General features: G+C 35.4%; 1 protein-coding gene across 1 annotated transcript in view; it reads right to left on the reverse strand.

The window, feature by feature from the left end:
• Positions 1–13,641, reverse strand: part of DACH1 (dachshund family transcription factor 1) — a 429,676-nt gene that overhangs the window by 245,144 nt on the left and 170,891 nt on the right. Inside the window, exon 2 of the mRNA XM_030813482.1 lies at positions 2,246–2,361. Coding sequence (XP_030669342.1) covers positions 2,246–2,361 — 116 coding nt within the window. The remainder of the gene's footprint in view (positions 1–2,245; positions 2,362–13,641) is intronic.

The following is a 13,641-nucleotide window of genomic DNA, read 5'->3' on the forward strand; positions in this document are numbered from 1 at the left end:
TGGTGGCACATGCCTGTAGTCCCAGCTACTCCAGAGGCTGAGGCAGCCAAGATCGTGCCACTGCACTCCAGCCTGGTGACAGAGCGAGACTCCATCTCAAAAAAAAAAAAAAAAAGAAAAGAGAAGTTAAGATTTTCATAGTAGTATAAAAGATTTTCCTATGTCATTCCCAAGTCCCAAATTTTCTAAGCAGAAATCTTTATCATTCAGTTAAACATAAATGAGCAAGGATTAACAAAGTACTACCTATTTGATTTTTCCAAATCTTAAATTGGAATTAAAATATCAGGCAGTAGGTTTCAGTTACTTGAAAGACATGACTAAACAAATTAAAATGATGATAGTCGCCTTGAAATTGGGCAATTTTCAGCTATTGATTTCATTTTTCTATATCTCAATTTTTCATGCACACAATTAGTATAAAAATATTTTCACCGAATTTTCTTTTTTTTTTTTTTTTTTTTTTGAGGCGGAGTCTCGCTCTGTCACCCAGGCTGGAGTGCAGTGGCACGATCTCGGCTCACTGCAAGCTCCGCCTCCCGGGTTCACGCCATTCTCCTGCCACAGCCTCTCCGAGTAGCTGGGACTACAGGCGCCCGCCACCACGCCTGGCTAATTTTTTTTTGGTATTTTTAGTAGAGACGGGGTTTCACCGTGGTCTCGATCTCCTGACCTCGTGATCTGCCTGCCTCGGCCTCCCAAAGTGCTGGGATTACAAGCGTGAGCCACCGCGCCCGGCCGGAATTTTCAATTATTTACTATTAAAAACCTTTTGTGGCTGGGTATGGTGGCTCACGCCCGTAATCCAAGAACTTTGGAAGGTCAGGGCAGATGGGTCACTTGAGTCCAAGAGTTCAAGACCAGACAGGGCAACATGAAGAAACCCCATCTCTAGAAAAAAAATACAAAAATTAGCCAGGCATGGTGGCCTGTGCCTGTAGTTCTAGCTACTCAGAAGGCTGAGGTGGGAGGATCTCTTGAGCTCAGGAGGTCCAGGCTACAGTGAGCCACGACTGAGCCACTGCATTACAGCCCAGGTAATAGAGGGAGACTCTTTGTCTTAAAAACAAAAATTAAAATTATTGGGGCCTTGCTGAAAAAAATATTAAATATATAAAATGAACAAATAGCTGAAATAGCTACAAATTAAACTCAATGATTTTTGTTAAATATCCACAAAGGTGAATGAACTGTTTAGACATTACCGCAAAAATAAAGATGAATTAGAGACAGTCATTGATGTCAAGAAACTTCCACCCAAATATGACATATGAAATAAGATTACTCCATGATTATATTAGAGCACACAAGAAGACAAATGTTACAAAGAAAAATAAAATACTGATACAGGAATTTAGAGAAAAAAGAAAAACTCTCTTCTCATCTTGCCTGATTACCTTTATTGTATCAGCTGTATTATAATACATGACATTTATATGTGCATATGTTTATTTCCTTGATATACATATGATAAAGAAAAAACATTAATATAAATATTATATATTACATAATAATGTCAGCAATATTTTAATTTGCTCATGGATCTGGCTCATTTCCTGATGAAACAATAAAGATGGGCAAACATATGTTTATTTAAATAAAATAATTAATGAATGCCATTCAGGTGGTAGAAATCAAATGAATTAATTTTGCTCCAGTGCATTATGAAATTTCTTTATGGTATGGAGCTTATGAAGTCAAGACTATTCTTTTACTTATACATTTTCAAAATTCTAGAAATAAACATCCTTCAAATGGGTTCTAATAGAAACATATTAGTTTGCGAAAAATTACAAGACATTTCTATTCAATATAGTTACTGTCTTTTGTTTGGATGCATGTCTATCAATTTCTGGAATGCTAAACAAGCTTAAAATCCAAAGACCTGGGTTTGAATAATCACTGACAGCTACAGCTGAGTGACCTTGAGAAAGTCACTGATTTTCTCTGAACTTTGATTCCTTAATAAGAAAATAGGAATAATAATTTGATGTTTGATATTTGTGGTAGGATTAATTAAAATAACTTCTAGCACTGTGCTCAGTTCAGCTCTTATTTTATTTTAAATAAAGAAAAGATGGCAATCATAATGCAGTTTTGAAATAAATTATCTCAGTAACATTATCTTAGTGTGCACAAAATATAATTGATGTGTGTAAATATCAATGTCACCACAGATATATATAAAAGCTATGACATTGGCTGATTTTTAATATTTTTTGGCATAAGTGAGTAGCAGTCTTACCTGTTGGTGGAATGATCCCAGGAGACATGAGACCAGGGACAGAATGTGGCATGATGTGAGAGTTCTCTGGGGAGGTGATACTTTGAGTCCTCTTAGGAGGCCTTCCAGGTCTAGAACTGAAACAAACAAAAAATTTTTACAATTAAGCTGTTGTCTTACACATCATTTCAAAGTTGTTTCAAGTGGTAACATGGACTGTAAATAAATTTGTTTCAAGGACGGTTGCTTTTGCAGTTAGATGTAATAGACTTCCATCACTAATTAGATTACATGCTGAATTCATTTTCCTCATTGAAGATCAGCCACTCCTGATGCATAATTCATAGCCTGCACCTCGTTACCTGCTTCTTCATATTAATATCTATACACAGTTTGAATTGCCTCGTTTGCATATGCTAAAGTTCTGCATGCAGCCTTCAGCACGAAAATTATGCACTAACTTGTAATAATTATTACAGTCAGCCTGCTATTGATTTATGAGACTTTTAAAAACCAAATATGTGTAGTACTTGTAATGAATGATATTTTAAGGTTCTTCAGGAAATTAAAAGGCAATGGCTGCCTAAGGAAATGTTCTGCTTGTTTGATTTAATACTACAGTTAGCTGGGAGGTGGAATGAAAGAGTGATTCAGACCTATAGCACATTTTTCGATGATATGTTTTATTACTTCGCACTGCTAGCCTGATATCTAGATGATAAATGACAATACATATCTAATGTGTGAAAAGGTCTTGCAATTTCTTTATTTTTTGTCATTTAAAAGATAAGTCAAGTTATCATTTAACCCTTATTCTATTTAGGTGAACATCCCCCACTAAGTTCCCTTACTTTTAATATACTAAAATATACTTGAAAGGCTTAGGATTATTTGTAGGATATCATTAAGGAACTGCCAGTGTAGCATCTCATATGTACCTTTAGGATAAATAAAAATACTTTGTGTTTTAGACAGTACTGTACATTACATGCCCATTGCACAGGATTAATTATTACAATTATAAGCAGAGGTAGAGACAGTTATTTGCAATCATTAATGGAAAACAACCTAAAGTATATAATATTACAATTTTTGAAAACAAAGTTTTAGCATTGTGTTTCCACTTTTTGCCTCTGTATCATAAATGTGCTTTATGAAATGCTCTCCCATCATTTATTTGGCCAAAATGTGCCTAGATATTTCAACACTAACAGATATAGCCTCATAAATAAGCATTTTCATGTTTTGCCTTGGCTGAGATCCCTAGACTGATCAGAAGATTCAAAGACCTTATCTATTTAATTTAGGTAGGTAATGTGTATGGTCATTGAGCAAATAATTATTAAGTACCTGCTGTTTTCAAAGAGGTGCACTATGGAGGCTAATTTAGGAGAATGGGTTCTTAGACTTCAGAAATTTCTATTCTTGCCAAAGGGGAAGAATCTGGTGCATAAACAACTATGATGCAAATTGTAAAGTGCTAAATCCCATAAGAAAGTTGCAATCTGAATACTAATTGAAAGTTAGGATGGATGATGATACTACCATGTCATGGGAAGGAAGAAGGCAGCAGGAACATTAGAAGAGAATTCTAAAGAAGAGTTAAGCATGGAGAAGAAAAGAATAAAAGAAAATTACACTCCAGTGAGAATGTGAGAAAGAAATGAAACCATGAAAAATGTATGGATATACAGGATTGTTTCAAATGAGCTGAAACAAGTCAAATAGAAGAGCAGCAGTGATTGAAACTGTCAGTTATTGCCTAGGGCTAGATCCTGGAGGATGTTGGAAAAAGAGCAAGACTGCTTGCTTGTCTTTCTGTTTTGTTAACCAATAGGGATATTGTCATGCTTATTGTTCTTGAAGTATCTCTCAAGCTACTTCCTCTTATTATTACTTTCTTATGATTACTCCTCATTCTCAGTTGGCTTTTTAACTCTTGTTACTTGTCTGTGGTCAATCAACAGCCCTCTGATAGTATCCATTTTCCTTGAGTGATCTCTTCTATTAGCATCACTTAGATGCTAAGGGCTAAGGGCTAAATATATATCTACAGCCCATATCTTTCTCCTGGGATTCAGACAGATTAATGCTTATGTGCTGGAAATCTCTGCTTGGATGTTCTATAATAATCTAAGACTCAGCTTGTCTAAATCTGAACTCAGCATCTATCCCATTAAAACCTATTTTGCTTTCCCCTGGTTCAGCGAAATGGAATCTAACTGACTAAGCCAAAAATCCAGGAGTCACTTGTGTCTTTTCCTTCTTTTGTATACTCAACTATTATCTTTCTGAGGATATCTTTCTAATCTATTTTCTCTTCTATGTCCCCACTCCTACCTTCCAGATCAATCCCTCCTTTCTTGATACATGGTTATAGCTTTCCAAACTCTTCCAAGACACACATTCAATTTTGTCCCACTCCAGAGTCTAGAGTCCAGAGTCTAAACAACTCTCCATGCTAATTCCAGAAGGATTTTTATAAAATGCAAATTTGACCTTGCTTTCCATTTGCTTAAAGATATTAGTGATTCCCTACTGGATTCACAATCCTTGAAATGGCATCAAAGCCATTTCAATATTTGATCCCTGACGGCTTTTCCAATTTCAACACTTTATTCCTACATTCATAGCTTATATTTGGCCCTACTCAGTTTCCTAACAGTTTCCTGAGTGGCTCTGGTCTCCTATTACACTGTCTTTAAAGATGCTGCCTCCTTTGCCATCAAAGCCCTTTTCTATGCCAACCCATCCGCACTCCTGTTTTATCTGACTAAACCTGCCTAAACTTTAATCATCTTTCCTACCAACCACTTCTAGTTAGTATTTTTTCTGTGCTCTATGATAGAGCATGGGGAACCTATAATTCTTCCTGCACTGATTGCAATAATTGGATTATTTGCTTATCGCCCAAGGCTACTTGACAGAAATTGCACAAAATATATCTGTGTGTCCTTAAAATGTAGCTCAGTGCCTGGTTCACTCTATATAGTAAAATAATAAAAATAACAATAATAACCCTATTTGTAGAGCCATTTCTCCCAAATCCCTCAAGTATACTACCTTATCAATTCCAGGGTCATAAAGCTTCCAAGAAATGAAAAGTAAGGCACAGAATGAGTTTGAAACTCTAAGTCTAAACGTAATGCTAAATATACTTCTCAAGCCCAGAGAAAATAGAATAGAGGGTTTGTGAAATCTCAAGCAAGATGCTGCAGAAAAAGTGGGAAAGAACAAGGAAGTTAAAAGATTTGAAATGTATAATAGCCCTTTAACTTGTTTTGATTTTAAAGAAAATCAAACTTCTTAGGAGTACTTTATTATTCTGGCCACAGGAATTGTCCCCACAGCCCTCACTCTGGAAACAGAAGTGAGGCTACTAAGTAGGAACACTTTAATTCATGCTGTGATTAGAATAGACCTGGTGGGCTCCTTTCACCACAGATATCTCCTGCCCAATCTATCACATTGCCTCAAATTCCACCAATAGAGATTTATTGCTTTCAGTCTTTAAGCTTTAAGTTCTTTTAAAACCTTTCATTAAAATGCAAATACTCTTGGTGGTGGTAACACCCTAAAGCCATCAGCTAACACCCTACTGGGGATTACTTTCAATTAGGTGAGAGCAAGCTCTTGGGATACCTTTGCGAAGAATGAAAGGGACTGAAAGAAAACACTAGTGGGGACAAATAAATCACTTACTGTTTTGCCTAAGAACAGGACAACAACTATGAACCTCTCATTGGAGTTATTCCCAACTTCTTGGCTGAGGAGAAGTTGGAAAATTTATTTATTAACAAGACTTCCCTCTATCCCTTCATGACCTACAGTTAGGTTCCCTTATTGACAGGCTTGATATTTTATCCTTATGCAATCCTGGTCATTAACTCCTAAGGGATTTGAATATTCAGGGAAGATAACTGTAAAATAATTGAATATTTAAATTTCTTTCAAAGACATTTTAGGGAACCTCCAAGAGAACATGAGTAATACTCTAGCCAAAATCACAGATTTTATTGCCTGGATTGATCCAGCTGTGATACTGGCTCTTCCAATTTACTAGAAGGTATAGACTTGACCAAGCTACCTAACTTCTCAGAAAACTTGATTAAATCAGGATTTCTTTAAGAAGTGTTTTGTATGCTTTGTTAGAAATAAGTTATTCTTAAAAAGAAAATACTTAGAAAAACAAAAACTTAACTGAAAAGAGGAAGCGAAACAATGAAAAAAGCATTTTCTTCTGGAATGTTCAATTGTCTCAATAGTAGCCACTATCAACCCATCATTTTCTATAAGAGCGACCCATTTCTATCCCAGAGGATTAGAGCAAGTTGAATTCTCCTAGCTCTAATCAAACGGAAGACCTCACTTAAATAATTACACTTAATAGCTTGAATAAAATCACAATTTATGATTTTGGTAATTGTTTTTGCCAGCTTCAGGGATTAGCCTTAGTACAGGCTTTAGTATTTTCAAACATCTGCATTAAAAGAGGAAAGCAATAGCTTAGAGATGTCCACATCCACATTTAATATCCCAAACACTAGGGAATTCACCCAAGCACACTTTCTCCTGCAGTTCTAAATAAAAAGCTTTCCCACCCACTCCCATTCCCAACTCGCCACACACAGACAGATCGCCAGGGGGGTCTTCTTTCCTTAGTTTATAACACTAAATCAATCTCATGCTAATTTCAGTCTCTCTCCTACAACTGTATAAAGTTTACTAACTTTTGCAGGTCCATTTCTTGTTTTTATTTAAGGTGAAGTCAAAATTGAACTTAACAAAAGTGATAGTAATTAATAAGAAGCTTAGTGCAAAAGAGCAAGAGATGTTAGAGTACTTTATAGAATTTTCAATACCCAATCTTCTTTGTGGACATCATCTTTTGTTAATCTCTTCAGTAGTTTTTGAGAAATTAAGCTCAATTCTCTTTCTAAGAGTTGGGGCAGAGAAACAAATAAAATTCAGAAAAAAACAAAAACTGTGGTGTCTACACATTGGAAAATGTGAAAGTAGCTGCCCAGCAAAAATTTTAAGTACAAATCCTACCTGCCTGGAGAAAGGAAAGAAAAGTTCCACTCAACCATTCATTCATTCATTCATTCATTCATTTATTCAAGAGAAAAGAGCTACTGTATATAAGCACAGGGCTAGACATTAGGGTTTCAATAATAAAGACAAGCCCTTCTAGAATAAGGAAAATAAAATTAAATAATCTGTGGGGTAAGTGCAGCAGAAGGATACATGGCAGCAAATGAGCACTGAGATTAATCCTGGGACACAAACAAGCATTTATGAGTGAAAGCAACTTACTCTGCTGATCTGCAAGAGTTCATTTGCCCTCTCCAATCTATTTACCCAAGGAAAGTTCCAACTCTGTGGTTATATTCTGCATATTTTTTTCTAGGAAACTGCTTCTACAAAACCAAGAGGTTTGTAAACTTTATATATGTATGTATGTTTATATTATACATTTTATATATATACACATATAAATAATTTATTTCTGACAGGAAAGTTACAATTTGTTTAATGATTTGCATAGCCACTTGAACATTATGGAATCATGAAGAGTCATGTTTATAAGTTTATGGTAACATACAGGAATGCTTACGTTCTAAGTAACATGAAAAAGCAAGATACAAACCTGCAGATATGGACATATCAGAGCACATGAGAGAGAGAAATCAAGCAAAGGAAGCAATAAATACACAGAAAAAAAGACTGAAAGGAAATATGCTAAAATATTGAATGCTTATCTTTGAATCTCTGAATGGAGAGCTACTTCTTTTACATATGAAGATTTTCGTTTCTCTGTCATAAACATACATTATGTTTAAAATATAAAAACAAACTTGTTTGTTTTTTGACACAAGGTCTTACTCTTTTGCTCAGGTTGGAGTGCTGTGATGTGATCACAGCTCACTGCATCCTCGACCTCCTTGGGCTCAGGTGATCCTCCCCGCTCAGCCTCCTGAGTACCTGGGCCTACAGGCACACACCACTATGCCTAGCTGATTTTTGTACTTTTTGTAAAGAGTGAGTTTCACCATATTGCCCAGGCTGGTCTCGAATTCCTGGGCTCAAGCTATCCACCCGCTTCAGCCTCCCAAAGCATTGGAATTACAGTGTGAGCCACCGCACCCCAGCATAAAACAAACTTTTAAAACTAATTTGACTTCAACAACTTGGATCATATTTTTCAGAGACTTCGTTGCGGACAAATCATGACCCTGGCTAAACTTTATTAGTGCCTGAAGTTTGCCTCTATCTCATATCATTAACCACATATAATTGTCCTTTTAATCTTTCCTTTCCATTCGAGTTCTAAAATATCTGCTAAAAAGCAGATGATTATAAACAAAAATGTTATCCTTGTGAGAACTACAAACTATGAAAAGTACAAATAATCATTGACATCGTCTAGATTAAATAAACCTCAGGAAATAGACCCATCAACACAAAAGGATATAAAGGACTTCCTAAGATTAATGTATGTATATCAATATTTTACCAAAAGAAGCGGCTGATTTGGAATCCTCAGTTTATCAATGCATAGTTTTCCCTTAGAAAGATGTTGTTAACTTGTTAGTTGAACTTTTTCTTTTTTCAGTTTCCTGAGAGGCAACAATCCAAATAATCCAGAAGCTATATGATTAACATTATTTTCCCTTCTAATGCAAATTTCTTCCTATTGCTGGTAAAGCTTTGAGGGATACACTTTTTAAAATGGTGACTAATGTGAACATGTTTTCATTCTCACATTCCACATTTGCTTGGACTTTTAGTGTTCTCTGTGTAGTTGTGTGTCCCAGTCATGTGCACTTCTCAGTACAAACAGACTATGAACTAATGCATCAAACAGATTACTTTCCCACACTCACCAAAATACAGAGGTCCATGGGGCACACGCTTACAAATATCACCAGTGGACACCTAGAGAGCACTTTCAGCTTATTGGCTCACAAGCAGAAAAGCACTCTCTCAACTATTTACATGGCAGGTAATTCAGTACACCAAATGAACAAATAACATACACAAATATGCAAAATACAAATGTTCCATGGGGAAAAAGTTAAAGTATATTTTAATTAAAAGTTTCTGTGTTCAAATTAAACTACTAAGCATACATATGTTTTGTGGAAGAACTTGACAGATTCCTGAAGTTTTCAATATTTTTGTTTACTGGGGCAAGTTATCAGAGTTTTCACTATATTAATATGCATTACATATCTCCAAGAATGGGGTAACATAGGCATTTACTAAACTTAGTTCACCATGAAACCTGCCATTTCCAGTGAGTTTGTTTGTTTGTTTGTTGTTTGTTTAAAGACTTGTGCTCTAAACAAATGTGATATAATCAATGGTATGATTTACACTTGAATTATGAAAATTCCTCATCTCTCAACAGTACCAAATCATGTTCTATATGTCATAGGGCACATGAGAATTATTCCTCAAAAGTTAGGAAAACAGCAATTCACATATTCCACCGGATGCCAGAATGGGGGGCTTTACCCTTACATCACACCAGTATGTCCGGATTATTTTGGTTACCGTTATCTGTTAATATTACTGCATATATATTTGACCAAATTCTGTAGTTAAAGTTGAATACTGAGCAATGTAAGAAATAATTGAGTCAAAGGGAAAGGTTTACAAAGCAGGTGATCATCTAACTTGAAACATTTTACTCTCTAGCAGAAGAAATGCAAGAGCTCATCATTACCAAAAAAATTAATATCAGTAAACTAAAAGCATCATTAACAAAAAATAAACAGAAGTTAAAATTAGCTACTCTGGTGAGGATAAATTATTGTGTCCTCTGACCTCAAAAGTCACACTGTATACAACTAAAATAGTACAAGAAATTTATTTAATATAAAACCTGTTTAAAAAGCCAGAGACAAAATATCTGAAGTCTCCAGCTCAGTTGGAGCTACTACATACTGAATAAGGAATTACCCCAAAGAAAGAATTAAAACATATTGGAATGTAACTAAGCCACTCTTAAGCATTTGTATATTAAGTGTTAACAATTAATGACAGCCTAAAATACTAAAGAGAGTTCCTGTCATAGGTAGTTGGGATAATCTCGCCCTCGCCCCTAAAGCTTCTAAGTCCTCTTCCCCTTTTTTTAGAATATACATAAGGTCTAAGTTAAGAAGATATTTAAAATCCATTATGTATATTAGTTATACTAATCTTAGAATATATTAATTATTATATTAAACTTAGTTTAAGATATGTTAACTTAATGAATATATTTTTGGAGCTTAACCTTTATCAGATCAGGGAGATGGATATATTCTTGCCTCAACTGGAATTCTTTACATCAATGGTAAATGTCCCTTTATAAAGTTAATCAAGTCACTTACCACTTGATAAGTAAATGCATCAGATTACTTTCCCACACTCACAAAAATACAGAGGAATATTTTGTGAGACTGAAATGCTTTTCAATGCAACTTAAAGTTTTAAAGAGACATACAATTTAATACTATTTATGTTTACCTTTCTGTAGCATACATTATACATCTACATATATGATTTCTCCCAGAGTTCATACCATTTGCAAATTTCATTTAGTGGCATGTTTGTCTAGAAAGCTAAATATTTTTAATCTTTTAATCACCTTACAGTTTTCCTTTCTTCCCATAAGTCTTCCAGGCCACAGATGATTCTACCCACAACACCTTTCTTTTACAATTATGTGCAAAAGCTTACTAGAATCCCCTAAAGAACAAATTCTGAAATAATTAGAAACAATTGTAAGTGGCCTTCTTAAAGTTTGGGAAAACGTTAATACTATATTGGATTCTTTCTCAAAGGCTCCTGTCATACCTCATAACAATATTCTACAACATTTAAATTTAATATTAAACCATATTCCAAGCCCGGGTGCAGTGGCTCACACCTATAATCTCAGCACTTTGGGAAGCCAAGGCAGGAGGATTGCTTGAGCCCAGGAGTTCAAGACCAGCCTGGACAACATGGCGAGATCCCATCTCTACAAACAATTTAAAAATTAGCTGGGCATGGTGGTGCATGCCTGTAGTCCCAGCTAGTCAAGAGGCTGAGGCAAGAGGATCCCTTGAGCCCAGGAATTTGAGGTGGCACAGAGCTGTGATCAAACCACTGCACTCCAGCCTGGATGACTAAGTGAGACCCCATGTAATATCTAAACTAATCTTTTACACCAACTATGAACTCCATAATCACAAATAAAAATGTTTTCCTTTTGTAATTTTTCAATTTACATTTCAAATGACAAGATATTCACAGCAATTACTATTGGCTATATTTTGTTTGAGCCAAAAGCAATGCATTCAGTCTTTTATTTCAATGGCATATGCCAAGAATCTGTTCATAAACTTGCAGTGGAAATGGTCGACCATCATTCTGTTTCTTCAGGTTATCGTTAATTTGGTCCCAATATGAACCCATGGCTCCTATCTCAAAATAATATCCAACTTTCATTTGTAGGAGATGCCATTTCCAACACTCTAAAGGCCCCTTTTCCAAATGCTTTTGTTTTATTTTTGAATAGTAGATAAAATAACGAAATAATTGCAATTATATTATCTACTGCCAGAGATTGTGCTAAATTCACTATGTGATCTAACTCTTTTAATACATTGACAAACTTTTGAGATAAGTACTATTATAATCCTTATTTTTTTGATGAGACATTGAGACACCAGAAAGTAAAAGTAAAATGACTTACCTAATCTCACACATATTAAAAGTAATGGAGTCAGGTTGTGAACCATGGCAATCTGGCTTCAGATGCCAAGCCCTGAGCACCGTGTTATACTGCCATTGTAGCAGATTTGCATGTTAATGTAGTCAACAAACATTAATTGAACATGTCCTTGTGCCTGACCTTCTAATATGTGGGGGAAATAACAATAACATACTATACCTTCCCTCAAGTAGCTCATGGTCTATTTTGGGAATCAGTATATAGAGAATTACACTAAACCGTGTTAAATACTGTAGTAAATGTTGCCTTGCATGGTTGTTGGGACAAAGTCATGGGGGTGCTTCAGGAAAGATGAGGTGTGAGCAAGCAAGAATTTGTCAACTGAAGGAGAGGAGGGGGTGCTAAGTAACAAAACAGCCATAGAGGCATAGCCCCCCATTACACACACACACACACACACACACACATACACTTCTGTAATGAAGCCTGAAGTACTCAAACTTGAGTACTTATCACATCTAATATTAGTATTAAAAGGTCATTTATTAAAGAAAACACTTCATAAAGTATTAAATAAAATACAATTAATGTAAATCATATTAACAGCAATGTTTGGTGCTTAATTGGGTCAAAGGGAAAGGTTTACAAAGCAGGTAGTCATCTAACTTGAAACATTTTTCATTTCCCTGTCCTTAGCATGGTTAGTCTCACACAGTCCAGCACATAATTATTCTCTAATAGTTTTATACGTCAAATCTTCTCTGTCTATACTGTCTGCATATTTCTGACTTTGAGAAATGTGTTAGATATATGATGGTGGGCACTGATTTTTGGTCAAACATCTTTAGGATATCATGATTTGTTCACCTATTTTCTTTCTTTCTTTCTTTCCTTTCCTTCTTTCTTTCCTTTCTTTTCTTTTCTTTCTTTCTTTTTTTTTTTTTTTGATGGAGTCTCGCTCTGTCACCCAAGCTGGGTGAAGTGGTGCAATCTTGGCTCACTGCAACCTCTGCCTCCTAGGTTCAAGCGATTCTTCTGCCTCAGCTTCCCAAGTAGCTGGGACTACAGGCGTGCTAATTTTTGTATTTTTAGTAAAGATGGGGTTTCACCATATTGGCCAGGCTGGTCTCGAACTTCTGACCTCTTGATCCACCCATCTCAGCCTCCCAAAGTGCTGGGATTACAGGCGGGGGCCACCGCACCTGGCCCGTTCACCTATTTTAAATGTATTTTCTTATGATGCCTTATTTAAGAAGAATTTAAATAGAACACAATTTGGTGTTATATTAATAACTATATAGACAAAATCTGAATCTAACCAAAAATGAATCCATCTCCCCTTCAATACTTTACTGTAACAGGGATTCGTATTCATAAGATGGAAATTCATTACTCAACTGAGTTTTATTTCACTTTCCTGTAATCACTTATTATCTTAATCAAAATTATTGCCATATTTCTGATATAAGAAGGAAATATTTTGTAAAGAAATTATAGCAAGCCAGCAATAAGAAGGAAAAAACTACAGCAAGTGTGCATAAATATTTATACAATAAAGCAGCCATAACGATAAATTACTGGTAAAGTAACTAAGTCTACATACACACTACACACACACACACACACACACACACGTACATTCAACAATCTGGTATGATAATACCCTCTTATCCATGGTTTTGCTTTTCAAGTTCAGTTACCAGTGATC

The sequence above is a fragment of the Nomascus leucogenys genome, chromosome 5 (genome assembly GCF_006542625.1).
Source record: "Nomascus leucogenys isolate Asia chromosome 5, Asia_NLE_v1, whole genome shotgun sequence".
Taxonomy (NCBI): domain Eukaryota; kingdom Metazoa; phylum Chordata; class Mammalia; order Primates; family Hylobatidae; genus Nomascus; species Nomascus leucogenys.